Below are 20024 nucleotides of genomic sequence, written 5' to 3'. Positions count from 1 at the left end.
TTAGAAACTGAGTTACGAAAGCTGGGAACTAAAATGGCACCTGAAACCTAGGTTATGGGCGCCCCCCGGAGTGTCTAGGTGTGCTTTTTTACAGCAAGAATACAAAGCTGAAAACGAATGAACTGTAGCTAAAATATTCTGTTCATTTTTCATAGTCCTTCCCCTGCCTGTGGTTGGCCCTGGGTTTCCACAACCATATTTGAATATGTGTCTGTATATGAGGAGAAACTTTCAGCTTGGCTGGATTTTATTGTTTCAGCCATGTCAAAGACTCACAAGCGTCAGATGTTCTGAGCAAAATCTTGATAGCACAAATATGTAAAAAGAATGAAAGAAAGAAAAAACCCCACCAAGCGCTCTCTCACTTTCCCAAGAATGGTAATCAAATCTAAACTTTAAATCAGAACGAAAACACTTAAAACATCCATATAGTGAAATCCAGGAGCTGCTCAGAGCTGAGAGGCAGGGGAGATGCTCTATGCATGCAGGAGAATGTGGTGGAGTCCTGAGATGCTAGGTGGACTGTACCACTCCATGTAGCAGATGTCAGACACCATTTTTTGCATGCTCCCATGTTCAAAACAAAACAAAAACCAGAAGCAGAAAACTAGTTTATCAGGGAGAAGAGGGGTGATATCAGTCCGGAGTGCAAAAGGACAGATACCTACCGTGTTTCCCCGAAAATAAGGCATACCCATAAAATAAGCCGTAGCAGGATTTCTATGCATTTGTGAAATATAAAACCATACCCCGAAAATAAGACATAGTGACGCGGCACCTCCCTTAAGACAGCCTGGATAGGCATGGCTATGCAGCGTACCGACACGGAGCGGTTAAAATAAGACATCCCCTGAAAATAAGCCATAGTGTGTTTTCTTGAGGGCGAAAAAATAGATGACAGTGTCTTATTTTTGGGGAAACACGGTATATGCTAAAATTTGTCATGAGGATGGTGCCCTGTGAATAAACGTGTACTGTGCTCTTGCATTAGGATTCCGACAACCCGGACCTGCGTGATCGCGGCTACATCTACTGGCGCCTCCTTTCCACGGACCCCGTCACCGCCAAGGAGGTGGTCTTGTCAGAGAAGCCCCTGATCTCGGAAGAGACCGACCTGATTGAGCCCACTCTGCTGGACGAGCTCATCTGCCACATCGGTTCTCTGGCCTCCGTGTACCACAAGCCGCCCAATGCCTTTGTGGAAGGCAGCCACGGGATCCACCGCAAACACTTGCCCATCCACCATGGAAGGTAGGGATTTGGGGAGCTGCTTTGCGCAGAGCCAGGCCAATGTTTTGTCTCGCTTATCTTACATGGACCGGTGGCAGCTCTCCTAAGGGCTCAGACAGTCAGAATGCAATCGCCAAGATCACTCACAGCCACATTCATCCTATGTGAAGTTAATCTTATGTGAACCTCACCTGAGTCCAGCACACACACCCCATGCCATGTGTGTAGCAGTTGTTTGCCATCATCCTAGTGAATTCCTGGGCAGGATTTGCTTCTATATACTGTATTGGTGCTGGTGGTCCTAGGAGCTATGCACTGCCATGGCGCCCGCCATATTGCCTCACCGGAAGTCCCGTAAAAGCCATTTTTTTGTAAGGTCACGGATTTAAGCCACACTTTAACTTTTTACGGTTGGACTTTAGAAAAAAAAGTGTGGCTTATATTCAGGCCAATATGGTAATAAGCAAGTGAATAAAAATAAGCTGGGACATTGCGGCTCTTACCTTTCCCCTGTGTTCCCCCTGCAAGGCTAATGAGGCATTGCAAAGCTAATTTAGACATCTTGCAGCAGAAGTTCCTCCGCCCCATGTCATCCTTCTCGAAAAAGGCACTAAACTAATAACTCCCTTTGCCCCCTTTCCTGTGCAGCACTGATGCAGGCGACAGCCCGATGGGGACCACGACCACCACCAACCTGGAGCAGCCTCAGGTGATCCCCTCCCAAGGCGATCTCCTGGGTGACCTCTTGAACCTTGACCTCGGCCCACCAGTGAATGTGCCCCAGGTGTCTTCCATGCAGATGGGAGCTGTGGATCTTCTCGGAGGAGGGCTGGATAGTCTGGTGAGCGGAACACTTTTGAACTTTATTTTGCTGGAGGTCAAGTTGCTTTGTCCCTGGAGTCCCCAAGCTCTCAGTCTTTAGGCTAGCTGCATAACTAAATAATCCAGACCGCTATCTGCTTCCTTTTGTGCTAAGCAGCAGGAAGAAGGGGAGGGGGAAGGGGTCCAGGCAGCCGCCACAGAAAGTGGGAGCCACAGGCATCTGCTTCTCCTCTTTGCTCCGTTTCAGATTTCCCCATTTCAGCAAGAACAAAGCTGCCACCTCTCTCTATCCCCACCCTCCATTTGGGGCGGGGGAGGAGTATCCAGGGTGGACAGCTGCTTAGAGTGGAACTAAATATCACGGCGGTCATGGGGAACCTGTGCCCCTCCCAGATGTTGCTGGGACCTTGCTTGGCTGGGGCAGGTGGGAGCTGCAGTGTCCTATTCTGGTCTCATGCAGGAGCCCACAGGGTAAAGGCAGGTCAGCTGCATCAGCACCACGGAGAGCTCCTCCTGAGCAACTTGCTCCAACAAGGCCCCCTGTTTTCTGGAACAATAATCTCTTAGGGCAGATTCACGCCATTCATTCAAAGTGCTATAATACTGCTCCAAACAGTCCTGGCTTCCCCCAGAGAATTCTGGGAACTGTTGCTTGAATGAACCTGAATAAATGGGGGATCCTCTGGATGTTGCTGGACTTAAACTCCCATCATCTCCTGCCTGTTGGCCGTGCTGACTGGGGCCAAGAGGAGCCAGAGTCCAAATGCATTTGGAGGGCTACAGATTGCCTGGTTCTAAAAGAATATAATTTTCTGTCTTGCTGGAACCTGAGCTGCCAAAGGCTGTATTTACACCATAGTTTTATTAGAGTACTGCGTTACCACTTTAAGAAGTCACGGCTTCCCCCAAAGAATCCTGGGAGTTGTAGTTAGTTCAGGGTGCTGAGAGTTGTTGGGACGCTCCTTTTCCCACCACAGAGCTACAATTCCCAGAGTGGCTTAACAATCCCTCTTCCCAGGGAACTCTGGGAGGGCAACAGAGGTCTCCTAGCAACTCCCAGCCCCCTGAACAAACTCCACTTCCCATAACTGTTGAAAGTGGCATCAGAGCGCTTTAAAAATATTGTGTGAATGTGTCCTCAGAGAGCCAGCCTTCTGACCTGAGGACAGACATATCTCCCGTTCCTCATGACCTCCCACCTAGTGCACCTTCTGCACTGCTGGCTAGGTAGGGTGGGAAGCACTCGGTTCCTCTGGCCTAAGGGAAGACACCCATCAGGGTCCTGGCTAGACCCTGGAGCTGAGCAAAAGGTGAGGAAGATGGAGCATGGGGGTGTCTTGTCATGCATCTAACTTTTGGATGAGATGTTCTTAGAGAGGAGGAGGGAAACGCAGCTCCTGGTTCTCTGCATCCATCTTGCCTTCCTTGTAACTGTGCAAACTTCAGCCTTGCAGGTTCTACCTCGGTGTGTCATGTTTGAGTTTTACTAGAACCCCAAGATCCTCCAATCGCAGCCAGGTACAAAATGCTGGAGGTGACGCCGATGTAACATACCCTCGGATTTAAGGAACGGGGTGCCTTACTTGAGTGCATGCTCAGCAAAGGGTTTGTTTTCAACACCAAAACTGAGCTCTTGGTTCCCCCTTTAAGCTTTATTCATTTCAACTGCATAATTTAGAAAGCAGAGGGGGGCGGTGGCGGTGGAGGGGCAGAGCCTTGTTGTTGTTGCTATTTTTAAACAACTGGGAGAATCTACTGCAAATCGCTCTGAGATCTGCCTTCTAGCCCAACCCCAGTACTAGCATATTCAGTGCTGTTCAAGGAGTCCAAGGTGCTGTACATGGTTCTCCCCCTCCTCACGTAGGCCAGGCTGAGAGGCAGTGACTGGCCCAAGGTCACCCAGGCTTTTGAACTCTGTAGTGCCAGGAGCCCTTTCCTCATCCGTTGTTTTGCCAAGGGACCATATGTGCTCTAGCAGAGGATTCTGGGAGACACGGTCTTCTTCTTGTTAATGTTTTATTTCCCCTACCCCGCCCTTCCTCTCCCAAGCGCACAGGGGGCCAATAAGAAAGGCACAGGGTTAAAAACAAAGCGGAAAAGTGCAGTCCGAAACACAGTCTTTCCCAGGGGCTGTTGACCGAGCGCCTGAGAGCATCCCTAAAGCTCTTCTCCTTGCTGGCTGGCTGGCTGTCGGAGGGAAGGCAAGATCAGCAGCGGAGAGCGAGGCATCCTTCAGGGAAGCTCATCCTCTCTAATGGAGCTCCTCTTGGAGGACGTGGGGGGGGGGGGTCCCTTGGGAAACAGTGGCCAGACAGGTTTAGAAGGAACTGGAGTCTAATCCAGAGTCTAATCCAGAGTGGCAGTTCTTCTAAAAATCATTAAAATTCTGCGCCAGGAGAAGGGGAGTTCTGTGACCGTGTGTCAGTTATGCAGATTGGGGAAACTTTTTTGCATTTGCATCTTTTATTCAGGAACGTGCACTGCCTTTGGTTTATGCTAACTTTCGAGAAGGTCACAGAGCTAGACGGGGCTCAGTTTCCTTCTCCTCCCCCCACCAGGTTTTTTTTGCCATATGTCAAAAAGCTTCCTGCTTAGGCAGGTATTCAGTGTTTAGCCAATGTATCTTGTTTTTATTATGCTGTGGTTTATTTTTTTGCAAGGAGTGGGGGGCATTGCATTTTATGGTTGGTTTAGTTCAGTGGTTCCCAAAGTGGACAGTGCTGGCTCCCAAGGGTGGGGTGTACTGGGTGGGGTGGGGCTGGAAGTGCAAGTGACTATCAGACTTTGAAAAGCCGGCATCCCTGGATCAAGTTCATCCATTTTGTTGAATTGATTAAACTAAATAGTTTTAATCAGATTTTGAATAAATATGCAATTCATTGTCCCTGCTCTGAATTTTATTGTGTTTATCATCTTCCCTAGTGGGCTGTGCAAATCTCCATTCTGAATAATGTTTGGGTCAGGGGAGGCAAGTTTATGTAACTAAGGCAGCAGTGGTCCCCAAAATTTTGGGAACGACTGGTTTAGTTGGTCTGATAAAAACGTACATCTAATAAATCAGCAAACTAAGAAGTAAATAAGCAAAATGAAAATGCTTTTGTTCCCTCGACCACTGAAAATCACATTCTGTCCCAGCTCCTTCCAGCTTCTAATACTTATGGAGGTGCAGCCAACACATTTTAATGCATATTTGTGCAGCCTTGAGGGCTAGAAACTTGTGCGTTAAATGCTCTGTCAGCTTTGTTAATGGTTTAGTTTCATGATTTTATTAGGATCTTTGTTGGTTTTGCTTGCGATTATTATCGAAACCCACTCTAGGACAATATTGGGGAAGGGGAGGAAGGGGATTATAAATACAACTAATAAGTAAGTGAAAGCTAGTGGCACTTTCCAGGGTGCTAAAGTCTTAGCGCCCTGTTCCACAATAATATATATATAATATAATATAATATTTATTATTTGTACCCCGCCCATCTGGCTGGATTTCCCCAGCCACTCTGGGCAGCTTTTCCTGCAGAGCTGCAATGTGTGCAGAGCCCTGTTTTCATCCTGAGCTGTGGCCTGGTTGCCCCCCAGCCTGGACTCTGCTCAGGAAATGATTTGTTGCCTCCTGCCACTCGGACTCTGCTTTAAGCTCCGTGGAGAGGAGGCGCTCTGAGGCTTCCTGTCAGCTCTCTCGGCTGCCGATGTGCTGCTTGCGAGCAGATGCGCCGCCCTGTCACTCATTAGCCCTTCCATTAAGGGCTCTGCGTCTTCCGACTGCCCCGGCCCTCCCAGATGGCTGAGCCTTTGAACGGCAGGTCTCCCCGGGGCTTCTCTCTGTTATTAGCTCCACCTTGCTTCTCATCCTGGCTGGGACTTGGAGGCGCCACGTCCCTCACGTAACATTGCAGGATCTTGGCAGTGCCTCAGCAAAAGAGTGCTTGCCTTCTTGTTTCCTTGCTTGCTTGCCTGCCTGCCTGCCTGCTTGTCTGCTTCACACATGGCTCTTAGATAGGAATCCGGAGAAGGCAGATGCCCAGAGTAAAACTGCATTAGCGTGGAGGAGAATTTTGCTGGAACGAGTTCCTGGGGCAGCCTGTCTTGTGGGAACAGAGCCGAGAAATGTCCCCTGCTGACACAAGCACCTGCCATCATTCATTTTTGTTGGCATCTGTCTGTCTCAGGATACAATGGAGAAGTGCATCTTTGGGGGTGAAGTCAAACTTGTTGGCAGGTTGCAGTGCCTGCTTTGGCTGTAGAGACTGATAAGGGAGAGGCATGTTTTGTTGCAGCTGGGGCAGACAAAGGTGTCTGGTTGTACTGCTGCAGATGCACTGTGGTGTTTCTTCTCTCTGCGCTCCTCCCAGTGGTCATTCCTCCTCTGGTCACTGCTGTGGATGCACGACCTGAATGCCTGTCTCCAGGCAGTTTGTTTATTTAGAAAGCTTTAATAAACTGCTTCACATTTTTTAAAATCTCTTAAGCAGTGTGCAGTCTTAAAATCAGATATTATTAGGGCAGTAAACCCAGTAAACCAACAGTATGAAATCATTAGAAACAAATGAAAAAGCAGAACGGAACATGTTACCATATGTGGCGGACATGCAGCTGTGGTTAGTAGAATAGCAGAAATACTGAGACACCAAGTTCCCTAGATCAAGCATTGCTATTGCTCCTCTGTAAGTCATTTATCGCCCAGAAAGAACATAAGGAAATTGCATCCTATTTGTTAGTGGCTGCAAGAATGTTCATGACTCAGCACTGGGAAGTTACTTGACTCCCTTTTTGGGAAGGGTGGCTTTTAAAAGTTTGGGATTTACCTAAGAGCGAGAATTGCAAGTGGCTGTAGAAATAAATTCTGGGGAAACAAGTCGATTAGCAATCCCTCTTCCCAGGAAATTCTGAGAGGGGAATAGGGGGCTGACAACTCTCAGCACCCTGAACAAACTACAGTACCCATGATTCTTTGGTGGAAGACACGACTTTTGAAAATGGCATAATGGTGCTTTAAAATAGGGTGTGAATGTCGCCAAAGGAAACTGCTCAACAAGAGTCCCAGCCACTTCAGCACCATGGACAGCACTTTGCTGTCTTATAGTCAGGCCATTCCGGCCCATAACCAGTCAGCTGCTCTTGAGGTGTTTGGAGCTACAGCTTCCATCTGTGGGGCTCTGAATATTTTTGGTGGGCTGGACCAATCCAGAAGTCTTTACGCTGCCTGCCAGTCACACAGGGCTGACATTTCTGCCCTCTGCGGCTGGAAGAGGACTCTAAAGCTCTCTCTCTCTCTCTCTCTCACACACACACACAGTCCCAAGAAGCTCACTAGGCCAATGCCCTGTTTAGATGCTATAAGGCTACCTATTGAAACCCCAGACAGCGGGTCTTGTAGGGAAACTTGGGTCTCCAGGAATCCCCCTTCCCCTAATTCAGCCAGATCTACAAAGCTTGGGGAAGGGGTTTGTGTGTGTGTGTGTGTGTGTGTGAAAATCATAATTATTATGTGAATGAACGAGAAGCTGTGATTGTCTCTTTCAAAGTCGGCTTCCCAGCCCCGTGGCTCTTTTTGAGATAATCTTGGCGCAGGAACCGATGAAAGGCAGATAAAAACATCTGGTGCTATTATGCAGAATTATTCACAAGCTGTTTTGACACTGCTTTTATGTAAGAGGCTTGCTGATAAGAAGCTTGCTCGCTGTTTCCACCCTCCCCCCTTCCTCGTTTCGCAAGGGAACACTCCTGAAGGCCCCTGGGGGGGCACCTCTGACTCCTCCACGGCTGGGAATGAATCTGCCGGGGGCTCCTCTCTTTCCCTTACGAGGGCTGCCTTCTCCGCACAAGGCAAGCCTTCCGTTCTCCCTGCAAATGCGGCAATAAATTGAAACGAGGCAATAGCCCCACACGGTTACTACTGCAAGAGGGAGTCGTAAATGCATAAGCGCTCAGATATTTCTCCCCTCTGGAAATACGGCGCTCGGCTGGCTGTAGCGAAGGACTGTAGCTCAGTCGCATAGCAAATGCCATGCATGAAGCTGGTGGGCCCAGGTTCATTCCAGGAAATTCCCCCTGCCAGAAACAGCCACCCCTGTTGGTGTAGTCAGGGCAGGGAACCCCTTCGGCTCATTGGGCGGCTTTCTGGGAGGTGCCAGCCAATAGTGGGTGGAGCCAGATGCAGAAGTGGGCGGAGCGGCCCATGTGGTCCTTAAGCTGCACTCCAGCCGCACAAAAGCAAGGGATTTTTACACACATGAACCATCTCAAGCAAGAGACAGGACTTCAGTTCACTTCCCAGCCAATCAAAAGCACTTGAGGAGGGGGGCGGAGCAAAGGTGGAGAGAAGGTGTGGCCTGGGGAGAGTCCTGAGGGCCAGATAGAAGTGACTGGAGGGCCTGAGGTTCTCTGGCCTCTGCTGTATACTGTACTTAGAGGCAGAAGGAGCAGTGGCACCTGACTTAGTACCGCATTGGCCTGAATATAACCCACACTTTTTTTTTCCAAATTCCAACCGTGAAAAGTTAGAGTGTGGCTTAAATTCACGCCCTTACAAAAATTGGCTTTTACGATACCGCTGTAGGATTTTCTTCTACATTTGCCATTTACGGGTGTGAGTGCCTGCGGAATTTTAAGGTAGGGTATTCTCTCTCCCCCCCCCTTTGAATTTTAAAGGTGCGGCTTATTTGGGGGTGGGGCTTATATTTGGGCCAATACGGTATAAGGCAACTCTGCTCCCCGTCAGCCGGGCCTGACCATTTGCTAGGAACTCTGCAACACACATTTCAGTAGAACAGCATAAGAAGAGTCTGGCTCCTGGATCAGGCCAAGGGGAGGAGGGGGGCACGGCATCTAGCCAAGCACCCTGTTCTGACAGTGGCTAACCAGGTAGAACCATGGAATTGTAGAGTTGGAGGGGACTCCAAGGCTCATCTAGTCCAACCTCCTGCAGTGCAGGAATGTCCCCTGGCAGCGCAGAAGCGGGACCTGAGCACAACGGCACTCTCCCCTCCTGTGGCTTCCAGCAGCCGGTGTTCAGAAGGGAGCACACTGCCCTCATGCCTAGGAGCAATAGCGACCCATACCTTCCTTGAATTTAGTAAAGTTGCTAACTGCGCCAGAGAGCACCGCAGGGAGTTTCTTCTGTTGGTCACCTAGCCTTAATTGTTATTTTTTGTAACTTCAGTTGTACTCTATAAAGTCATAACTGGGTGCGCGTGTCATCTCTGCTTGAGGAATACAAATTCTACGGGTTCAGATGCAGGTGGTCATCTAGGAGCGACTTGGACAGATATGGTGACTCTTCTTTAAAAAGCTATAGCTTTGGTACGGCAGATCTCCTGGCTGTCCGGAGCATGCCTACGAGATCTCTGTGGCCAGTGCCCACGTTTTGCATTTTCCTTGCTTTTGCCTGGATTCAGCTTTTACTCCCTGCAGACTTTTTGGGGTTTCAGGCTCATGGCTGTCCTCGCCTTTGCTATATCGATGCTCCTGCTGGGCGACTAGTCCGCTCGCGGTGAAAGGGACGGGGCGTGTGGTGTCACAGCACTTCTTGGGGTCCTTTGTTTTTCTGGCACCTGACAACCTCGCTGAAATGAACTCTTCCCCCCTCCCTCTTTCTCTTTCCCCCCTTCTCCCTGATTCTTTCTCTCTTGCAGCTTGGCAGTGACCTTGGCGGGGGAATTGGAGGCAGCCCAGCAGTAAGTCTCCCCCATTCATTTCCCCCCCTTGGAATACAATGCTCTGTTCTCTTTTCCTCTCCATCCCCTTCCCACAGGCCCTTTCCAACACATGCACCAGAGGTGCCCTAAATACTCAGAGGAGTATTTACCGTTGCTCAGTGGTAGAGCCTCGCTTTGCATTGCAGGATATCCCAGGTTCAGTCCTCAGCGGCAAGCCCAAGTAGTCTGGGGGAAAAGACCCATCACCATTTATCCTCTGAGGTAGGCTAGACTGAGAGGCAGCTTTCCTCCAAGGTCACCCAGTGAGTTTCAAGGCTGAGGGGGGGTTTAAACACTGGTCCTAGTCTGACACTCTAACCCAGCCTTTCTCACCCTTGGGTCTCCGGATGCTGTTGGACTACAACTCCCATCATTCCTAGCCAGCATGGCCAGTAGTCAGGGATGATGGGAGTTGTAGTTCAAGAACTTCTGGGGCCCCAAGCTTGAGAAAGGCTGCTTTAACCACCACACCATGCTGGCTCTTCATGGGTTTGTACAGGGCCAGTTGTTTCTTTCTTTTTAAGACGCCTGGGTTTTGTATCCCCACTTTGCACTCAGCTTCCTGAATTCATACAAACTCCTGATCATTTAATGTCCTGGGTGCCTTTTTTTGCAATTGCTTGAGAATACAGGAATGGAAATGAGAGCTGATTAGCACCACCTGGGCTAAAGAGCTCCCTTGAGTGTCCCTTGCTCGTCCTCCGCCCTCGGCACCCCCGCGGCCCTCCCCACCCGCCAAAGCCTTTTGAGAAGAAGGGAGGACTCTTAGGCAGGCGATTTTCAAAGGACGCTCACCCTGCAAAGGTGATTGGGGGGGGGATGATTGCGGGGATTAAATTTTCAGAGCGCATTGGTATGCAAATCCACTATTTGGCACTCTTGATAATTCAAAAAGATTCCGGTAAAGAGCTTTGAAATATTCAGGATATTACCCGAGTTTGTGGTTTATTTAATAAAGGCATCCACTGTGTGCAAAGCGCTGAGATGCCGCTGTCCCTTTCCTCCTCCGTTTCCTGCTTCCAGGTGGGGCAGACCTTCATTCCATCATCAGTTCCGGCAACCTTCGCCCCGTCTCCGACGCCAGCCGTGGTCAGCAGTGGACTCAACGACCTCTTTGAGCTCTCTTCCGGCATTGGGATGGCGCCCGGGGGATACATGGCACCCAAATCGGTACTTGCAGAGAGAGTGACTGCAGCATTTCACCTTTCCCAGTACAATTTGTCTGGTGGTTTTGCTTTAGGTTACGATAAACTGAGTTTATTTTCTACTCCCCCTCCCCGTTGTTCCATATTTAGTTATTTGGAATCATTTATATACCGCTCACTGTGGAAAATCCCAAAGCATAATACATTAAATCTATATCTACATCACAAATTCTCATTAGAGGGGAAAAACAGGACAACCCAATCTAGAGCAAATGATCAGGGAAAGCCTGAGCAAAAGGGATTTTTATTTTTAAACATGGCAGCCCTTTAATCACGCTTCTGTTGTCTGCCAGTTTGCTTCCAAGCTAGATGGATTGAGTATTGAAATCATAGAAATTGTAGTGTTGGGAGAGGCCTTGTTGTGAACTGGTGGTCATCTAGCCTGACCCCCTGCTCAGTGAAGGATCTACAACAGCTACAGTATCCCTGGCAGCTCCAGGGAAGGCCATACCACCACCATCCAAGGCAGCCTATTCAATTGCCCAACAGCCCTCACTCCTAGGAAGCTTCCCCATACGTTTTGCCAAAATCTACTTCCCTGCCATTTCCAGCCACCGGTTCTAATCCTGCCCTCTGGAGCAACAAGAGAGCGAGTCTGCTCCATCTTCTGCGCTCTTGATGGCCTCCTCTTGTGCTATCCTGCCCCATTTGCTCAGGTCAGCAGGGGAGGACCCCCCCCCCCACTGTCTTAAGGCACCTTCTTGAAAGGGCCTTCTCTGTTGCAACACCCAGGCTGTGGAACTCCCTGCCCCAGGAAATTCATCCAATAATTCGTATTGGTGCTTTGGTGCCTCTCTTAACAATCTTCCTGTTAATGGCAGGAAGTCCTCGGGTTTAAACTCTTTATGCTGGGCTACCCCATGAAAGTTGGTTTCTTAAAATAAAAAACCCTGATTCTCTCAACCATCCAAAAATGATTTCATCAGCTGTCAGAACCTGATTGCTTTTTAATTTCTGAGGCTAGCCGCCTTTGAAATGGAGAAGGCAGGACGTAAACATCTCTCCAGGCCCAGGGCCATTTGACTCTGACCACGTTTTCCCCGATAACCTTTCAGGTCTGGCTGCCGGCCGTGAAAGCCAAAGGCCTGGAGATCTCCGGCACCTTCAGTCACCGGCAAGGGCACATCTACATGGACATGAGCTTCACCAACAAAGCTTTGCAGCACATGACGGACTTTGCCATTCAGTTTAACAAGAACAGGTAAGGCCACCGGGTGACAGGGGTGGTTGCCTGAAGTCTGTTTGCCTGATGCTGCTGGAGGGCATTCCTGATAAGGATGACGTCTCCTCCTGGAAGGATCAGGCAGGTCCTCTGAAGCCTTTTGCCTCTTCCCCAGGGGTGGCAGGAGTCATCCCTCTCTCCAGGCTGTACTCTGCCTGCATTTGGTGATGGTTGAGTCTCCCCGCCCCCTGAGAAAACTAGTATTTCTCATGCTTGCTTTGTGCCTCTCCATCAGTTTGGTGATCTTTAAGACTCCAGCCAGATGGGTGGGGTAGAAATAGCAAAATTATTAAAATTATTAATATAGGGCAAAACTAATCAACACACGCAGTGGGCATGTGGGAAAGTGGCTCGGATCTGGGAGGAAGTCTGGGACTCAGGGCAGCTTGCACAGATAAAATAGAACAAGCTAGCATAGAAAGGGCAGTGTAATTAAACACTTAATAGAATTAAAAGGGTATAAAAAGAGATATTAAAAACACAGACAACAACAGTAAAAACAAGAATAAAAGCAATTGCTGGACTAAATGTCTCTTAAGCATCCGGAGCCGGCTCTCCTCAGTCTTTTCACAGGAGACAGTATTAACTTACAACTTAAACCTCTAGTAAGTTCTCTTCTGCTAGCAAAGAGGCTCCCCATAACAAGATATAGGAAGAACTCAGGGGTGCTTCTCTAGGACAAATTTGTACAACAAACTATGGCAAATAGCTCTTATGGGACAATTCAGTAATAAAATAAAATGGGCATGAGGCTTGAAGCACAACTGATTGGCACAGTTTTATTACATACATGGCTAAAAGTAAAAAATTTCATTTTGATTAACATAAATTATATTTTGATATATGTCAGGGAACTGCCACCTGGCCCACTGAGGGGAATGGAGGGTCCATTAGCATACAGACAGTCCTGACGCCAATTCAACAGCAGCACCTCTTCCAGCGGGGAAAGCCGCCACGCCTCCAGTGGGGAGGAGAGGGAAGGAACCAGCCAGGCGGGAGGGGGCTTAGGGATGCCACTGAGAGCCCCGGCGCCTCTTCTAGCCAGGAGCCACAAACAGGGAGCCTGGTGGGGAGAGGGCTTGGGGATGTTGCTGAGACCCTGCGCTCACCTCGCCCGGCTGGTCAGGAGGGAGGCACGCCATTTCCGGCACCCCAGTTGCGCAGAGGGGTGAAACGCAAGGAGGGTAGGAGGAGACTTGGGGCGCCGAAGTTATTATGCTGGGGGAGAAGCTGGAAGGGGCCACTCCCGGATTCTGCCAGCGACTGAGACAGACATGCCTTTCGTAGCTCTGCACTGTAAATAGTTTGCACAATAAAATTGCAAAAGACTGTTTGGGCTCCTGCTCCGTTACTCGTGAAGCACCTTCACGTAAACCTTACAATATATTTTATATTTTGATTAACAAAAATACAGCTACCCAAATATCTAACTAAACTAATTTAGCCTGTCCTTTGACTTCCTGTGCCCAATGAGGGGAAAAGTTAGTCCAACAATATATGAGACCTTACTGGATAAACCAGTTCTGATTGCCAGTCTTTTATCCAGATTACCTGGCAAGAGGAGGAGTCAGAGGAGGGTAAATTTCTCTTCTCAGATCAGAATAGAAATTGCAGTGCAGGAGTACACGTGCCATAGATTCAGGGACTCCCACCTGATGTGGGTCCATGTTATACAGCTATTTGTGAAACACTAAATCTTGCAAGTATGAACGCTCTGCAAGATTGTATGTTCTTAATGGGATGGTGTGTGTCCGTGTCTCTGGCCCTTCCTGTGAACTGGCCAGCCGGCAGTGGTGGTTGTTGTTGTTATATTTGTTAAACAATGAATGCTAGACTAGCAGACCAGCCCAACCACCCTCCATCTCATCCAGAAAAGCAGTTCTTTCAGTCTCTTCCCTCCCACCCCAAGAAGAGAGAGATCCTTTGCCTTCTTTCGCTGAGCCTTTCATCTTCTTTCCCCAGTTTTGGGGTCATCCCCAGCACCCCGCTGGCCATCCACACCCCTCTGATGCCAAACCAGAGCATCGATGTGTCTCTTCCTCTCAACACCCTGGGACCAGTCATGAAGATGGAGCCTCTCAACAACCTCCAGGTGTGAAGTGGGGCTGGGGGTTGGGGGTGGAGGAGAATTGGGGAAAGGGCATTGGGGAGAAGAGCCTGGGATGTTTGGGGTTTGCAGAGGGGGGAAAGAGGAAAGCAATAATAGCAGAATCTTCAAGCTTTTTGACAATATCTCTTTGAAGCACCATCTGGGGAACAAGGTGAGCTTTCTCTCCTTCCCACTCTGGTCAAACTAGAATAGGGTTGACACATGCTCACCACATGTTGATGGAACTCCCATCAGCCCCTGGCAAGCATGGACATTGGTCAGTTGTGATGGGCATCCACTAATACCTAGCAAGCACTGCGTTGGCTCTCCTTGACCTGGAACCTGGGATTATCCAGTGACTTTGTTTGGTGATGCTTGGCACAGGCGGAAGGAAGGACTTCACTTGATGTTCTCGCTCTCGTTTTGAAAAGATACCTATTCATAGTCTGAAAATAAAGCAGTTTTTTTTTTTTTTACTAAACTATACTAGACTCAAATGTTTAAATGTTTCATTGATTGTCCTTGAATCTTCCTGCCACACCTGCATGCCACTGCTTCAAATAGTTGTTTCCAACTTTGGATTCCCCTCCGCCCGGACGTTTCTTTTGCTTCGTTCTTTCTGCTACCGTTGAGCAATATATAAACATGGTGAAATAAATAAAGCAAATTTAATTTAAATGTGAGATGCAGCCGCGACCAAAGCGCATCTCTGGGTTTGGGGGCTGCAACTCGCCTGTCTAGTCGGATCCAGCTCTCTGCTTGGTTGTGTGAATTGATTGGGGGCAGTGCAGAGGCACCACATACCTGTGGAGGTTTTGCCCGGCGAAAAAATTCAAGGTTAATTAACTGCTTAAGGTGCCAGCTTCTCCTTTCAGCTGTTCTCTCTGGTGCCTTCATGGTTTATTAATGAACCTTCAGGCAGGTGGCTCGAAATAGCAGCCTCGGAGCTTGGAAGCCGTTGCTTTGGTGCCACCAGGTGCAGCTGTAGCGGTTTCTGCATGTATGTCTTTGGGGAAGATGGGGAGGGGGGCGGAGCCGAAAGCACCCTGACAGGCCCCAAATACTCCTGCAACAAACCTCAACGTTCAGGCTGCCTACATCTGAATCCTAGTTGCCTAGAGTTTTGCAGGCATTGTGTGCAAATTTTAGCAAGCTGCGGGCAAGGCCTCTGAATTTTGGGTCTCCTGTAGGGAAGAAACAGGATCCGTGATGTGGGTTGTCTCCGCCCATCTCATCACTGGCAGGAAGTTAAACTTTTGAGAAATACATCAGGGGGAGGACAACCCCCTATTTCCATATCTACTTCCTGCCTTCACTGCTGGTAGGAGGTTTCTTTCCTGCTCTAGGCACGGCAAAAGAAAAGGTGGGAACGCTATCTCAGAAGGGATTTTTCCTTTGTTTCTTCCTTTGTCTTTCTTCCTGGATCATCTCCTTGCAGGGCTTTGAAGTGGCCCATGTACGCTCACAACAGCCCTTCAAGGTAGATTAGGCCTGATAACTAAAGATTAATGGAGTTTGAACCCACATAATGGAACAGGACGCTGGACTTAAACGGACGCACTCTTGACAGCATCCCTGCTAAGGGGAGCATCCAGCCGCTTCTTTAAAACCCCTAACAAAGGAGGACCCACCATTTTACAAGGCTCCCTGTTCTGCTGTTGGCAGCTCAAAGCATCAGGAACATCTTCTTAACATTTAATCAGAAATGAACAACTGATTTGCTCCTTCACCTTCGGGGCAGCCTTTTGAAACACCCGGAAGCCGCAGAACTCGAGAAGCATTTTGAGGAAAACCACCGACAGGAATGGTTCTGAAAAGCATTTTGCAATCCAAGCGCACATCCCACTGGCCTCCTCCTTTCCAGCAGAGACCCTCTAGAAAGGCTGCCTCACTGTTGACTTGCGCAAGAAGGGCTCTTAGAAACCTGACATGATGAAAGTTTATAATGTTAGGCATGGCATGGATAGATAGGTGGAGAATTGCTTTTATCTATCATAGCACTACAACTTGTGGACATCCAATGAAGCAGAATGCTGGAAGATTCAGAACAGATAGAATAAAGTCCTCCCTTCACGCAGGGCATAGTTAGACTATGGAACTCGCTCCCACTGGAGGCAGGGCTGGCCATGAACCTAGATGGCTTTAAAATGTTTAGCCTGCAAAAAGATGAGCCCGAGAGGGCATAGGAAAGCCACCTTCCAGTATCTCAAGGCCTGTTATGGAAGAGGGAACAAGCTTGTTTTCTCCTGCCCTGCAAGGTAGGACTCAAACCAATGGCTTCGAGTTAAAAGAAAGGAAATTCTGACAACATCAGGAAGAGCATTTTGACAGAGGAATGGTCTCCTTTGCGAGGTTGTGGCCTCTTCTTCCTTGGAGGTTTTAAAGCAGAGGTTGGATGGCCATCTGTCATGGATAATAATAATAATAATAATAATAATAATAATAATAATAATAATTGTATCCCGCCCTCCCTGGCCAAAGCCGGGCTCAGAGCGGCTAACAAGTAAAAATAGCAGAGTGTACATAAAATCACACAGTCAATTAATTAAAATACATCCTAGAATCAATTCAGACTCAAATTAATGGCAACCATTGGGCTATAATTCTATGAGGATTACAGAAGGAGGGGGGGGGGTCAGACTGGGCCCCGACCAAAGGCCTGGCGGAACAGCTCCGTCTTGCAGGCCCTGCAGAAAGATGTCAAGTCCCGCAGGGCCCTAGTCTCTTGTGACAGAGCGTTCCACCAGATCGGGGCCACGCCCGAAAAAGCCCTGGCTCTGGTCTGTTTTAGCTGAGATTCTTGCATTGCAGGGGGTTGGACTAGATGACCCTTGGGAATCCCTTCCAAATCTACAGTTCCATGAAAAAAGGTTGGGACAAATTCACGGAGGAGAAGGCTATCAGCCAGGCTACTAGCCAGGGTGGCTATGCTCTGCCTCCATGGCTGGAGGCAGCGACGCTTCTGAATACCAGTTGCAGAAAGGAGAGAGGGCTCTTGTGCTCAGACTCCCCCTCCTTGTTGGTTTCCCTTTAGGGCATCTGCTTGGCCATCTGGGGAACAGGATGCTGGACTAGACGGGTAACTGGCCTGATGCCGCAGGGCTCTCCATTTACGTTCTTATGCCCTGTTGCTCAGTTTATGTCACTGTTTCAGAGAACGGCCTTTGGGACCCAGATCTTTTCTCGAGAGCTCTTTCCAGGGAGGCAGGCCGCCCTTCTGACTCAGCTTGTGCCTGTTGTATTGACGTTTGTCGGTGGAATGTTCGAATTTGGAACATTTTCTTCGCTCGACATGCTTAGCTGCTTCTTGAGCCACCTGGCACTTGGCAAGCTCTTAAAACGCAAGTGGAACTCACAAGAGCATTCTGCTTTCTGACTGGCGCCCCTCCTCCAAAGGGTGGCAGTGGCCCGTGTCAGTTTCACTTGGTGCAGAAATTCAGCATTCCAAAATCCCGGAGCTGGTTTTTTGGGCCAACTCCAGGAAGGGAGGCTATTTATTTTTATTACAGCAAATCTATTAATCACCTTCTAAACTGCCACCTCAAGGTGATTTACACATAAGGAAAAACAGTTTTAAAACAATCAACACTTTTAAAACAAGACTAACATGTCAACAAGTGGCGACTTGTAGCGAAGATGCCTTTATAGATGTCTACTGCAGAAGATGTCCCAGAGAGCCAGCATGGTGTAGTGGTTAAGAGCGGTGGACTCGTAATCTGGTGAACCGGGTTCGCGTCTCCGCTCCTCCACTTGCAGCTGCTGGGTGACCTTGGGCTAGTCACACTTCTTTGAAGTCTCTCAGCCCCACTCACCTCACAGAGTGTTTGTTGTGGGGGAGGAAGGGAAAGGAGAATGTTAGCCGCTTTGAGACTCCTTCGGGTAGTGAAAAGCGGGATATCGAATCCAAACTCTTCTTACAACCAGCTGGGAAAGCCTATCAGAACCAAAATGGCTTCAAATGTTTCTGGAAAGTACAGAGTGGGCGCCTGTTGTATCTTAACAGGGATGCTGTTCCACAAAGCAGGGGCAGCCACACTGAAGGCCCCGCTCCGAGATACCGCTTCCAAGATCTCTGGAACCTCCTGGATAAGGCGGTCTCTCAACTAATCTGGTTCTGAGCTGTATAAGGCCTTATATGCTAGTACCAACCCCTTGAGCATGGTCTGGTAACAGACTGGCAGCGAGAGCAAATCCTGCAAGCAAAGTGTCCTACGCCAGCAGGAGTTTGCCACCACAAACAGCCTATCTGCCACATTCTGCACTAGCTGCAGCCCCTGGACCAACCCAAGGGTAGCCCCGACATAGGGGGCATCACAGTATTCCAACCAGTGCACACTTGGCAGTAGAGAGCTGCCGGAAGTAGGGACAATGGGGAGTTGTTTAGAGCAGGGTTTCCCAAACTTGGGTCTCCAGTTGTTTTTGGACTACAACTCCCATCATCCCTAGCTGGCAGGACCAGTGGTCAGGGATGATGGCAATTATAGTCCCAAAACAGCTGGAGACCCAAGTTTTGGAGACCCTGGTATAGAGCATCATTAGGGCCGCGTTGACCAAGTCCGATAAAGTGGGGAAGCCGTGATCCTCTGGGTGTTGCTGGGCTCTCTTCTCCCATCATCCCCTGCCCAGAGACTGCCTTGCTTTAAAGGATTGTATGCAGGCTGCTCTGGGAACCTTTTTGGCCATAATGGGGATAAAACCTATTCCTCACCCTAGAGAGGGGGGACAGTTAGTCTCCACTGAGAAAGAGAAACCGCAAGGGGGTTGCAAGAGGTTGTGATCACCAGCAACACTCAGGTGCAGATCTCCCCCCAATATATACACGGCTATATTCCCTAATAGCTGGTGTTCCTGACACTGACAGTAGACACTGAAACTCGCCTTTCCTTCTCTGGTGTCTTGCTTCTGTCTACTGAGAGCCGGCGGCATCGAGCAAAATAGCAGGCTGGCTTGCTGGGGGGGGGGAGTGGACAGCTGAGGCCCCTGATGGCTACAGCTGCTACTGCAGTTGCCAGAGAGCCCCAACCTCAGACAGTGGCATATCTGTGATGCGCTTGGGTTTGGGCATGCCTCGCTGCAGAGCAGAATCGATCCACAAACGTATCGTGCAGCCATTTGGATAGAGCGTTTATGTACTTTAGGATGAAATGGTTCAAAGCAAAACACCGGCCGGTTGCTGTGTGCCCCTGGCAGGAACCAGCCATGGCTGGAACCCAATTTTTCTAATTTACCTAGAAGATGTTTCACGTGTATTTTGTCAGGGATGTCAAGCAGGCTTATTGTGCGGTGCTTTTGAGGATCCCTCCAGTCCACTTTCTTACGTGTCGCAACTGCGATAACTCAAAGGCAATATCCCCACGGAATTAATTGTTGCCAATCGGCTCCCGCCATGTTGGATCCATGCAAAAACTTTCCAGTGGCAACATATCCCCATACCAGGGCTTTGCCTAGGGGATGTTTTCCAATGAGACTTCTTGTTTCCGCTTCCGTACCAGGGAAGGCAGATAGGTAACTCCATCAGAGCTGAGTTTATCCATTGTTTCGCCACTGCTCTGCTTGTCCCTGTGTTTATATTGTAATGGCCATTGGCTACAAACAATAATTGAACTTCAACACTGCCCTCCACAAGGCAGGGAGTCTGGAGGGTGGGCAGGATTGCTTTGACTACGGGCACTGAGGCCAGCTGCACGGGAAAGCTTCTGTGTATTGAGTCAGACTCTTGGCCAGGTACTTGGTACTTAGTTCAGTACTGCTCACTCCTCACT

The 20024-nt window shown here is 49.0% G+C and overlaps 1 protein-coding gene across 1 annotated transcript in view; it reads left to right on the top strand.

Annotated features, from left to right (window-relative positions):
- AP2B1 (adaptor related protein complex 2 subunit beta 1) overlaps nt 1–20024 on the top strand; it is a 55788-nt gene that overhangs the window by 24211 nt on the left and 11553 nt on the right. Inside the window, exons 13-18 of the mRNA XM_033171311.1 lie at nt 992–1251; nt 1879–2071; nt 9684–9725; nt 10770–10916; nt 12007–12152; nt 14136–14265. Coding sequence (XP_033027202.1) covers nt 992–1251; nt 1879–2071; nt 9684–9725; nt 10770–10916; nt 12007–12152; nt 14136–14265 — 918 coding nt within the window. The remainder of the gene's footprint in view (nt 1–991; nt 1252–1878; nt 2072–9683; nt 9726–10769; nt 10917–12006; nt 12153–14135; nt 14266–20024) is intronic.

The sequence above is a fragment of the Lacerta agilis genome, chromosome 15, assembly GCF_009819535.1.
Source record: "Lacerta agilis isolate rLacAgi1 chromosome 15, rLacAgi1.pri, whole genome shotgun sequence".
NCBI lineage: Eukaryota > Metazoa > Chordata > Lepidosauria > Squamata > Lacertidae > Lacerta > Lacerta agilis.
Note: the sequence above shows the minus strand (reverse complement) of the source record. Positions and strands in the feature narration are given on the sequence as shown.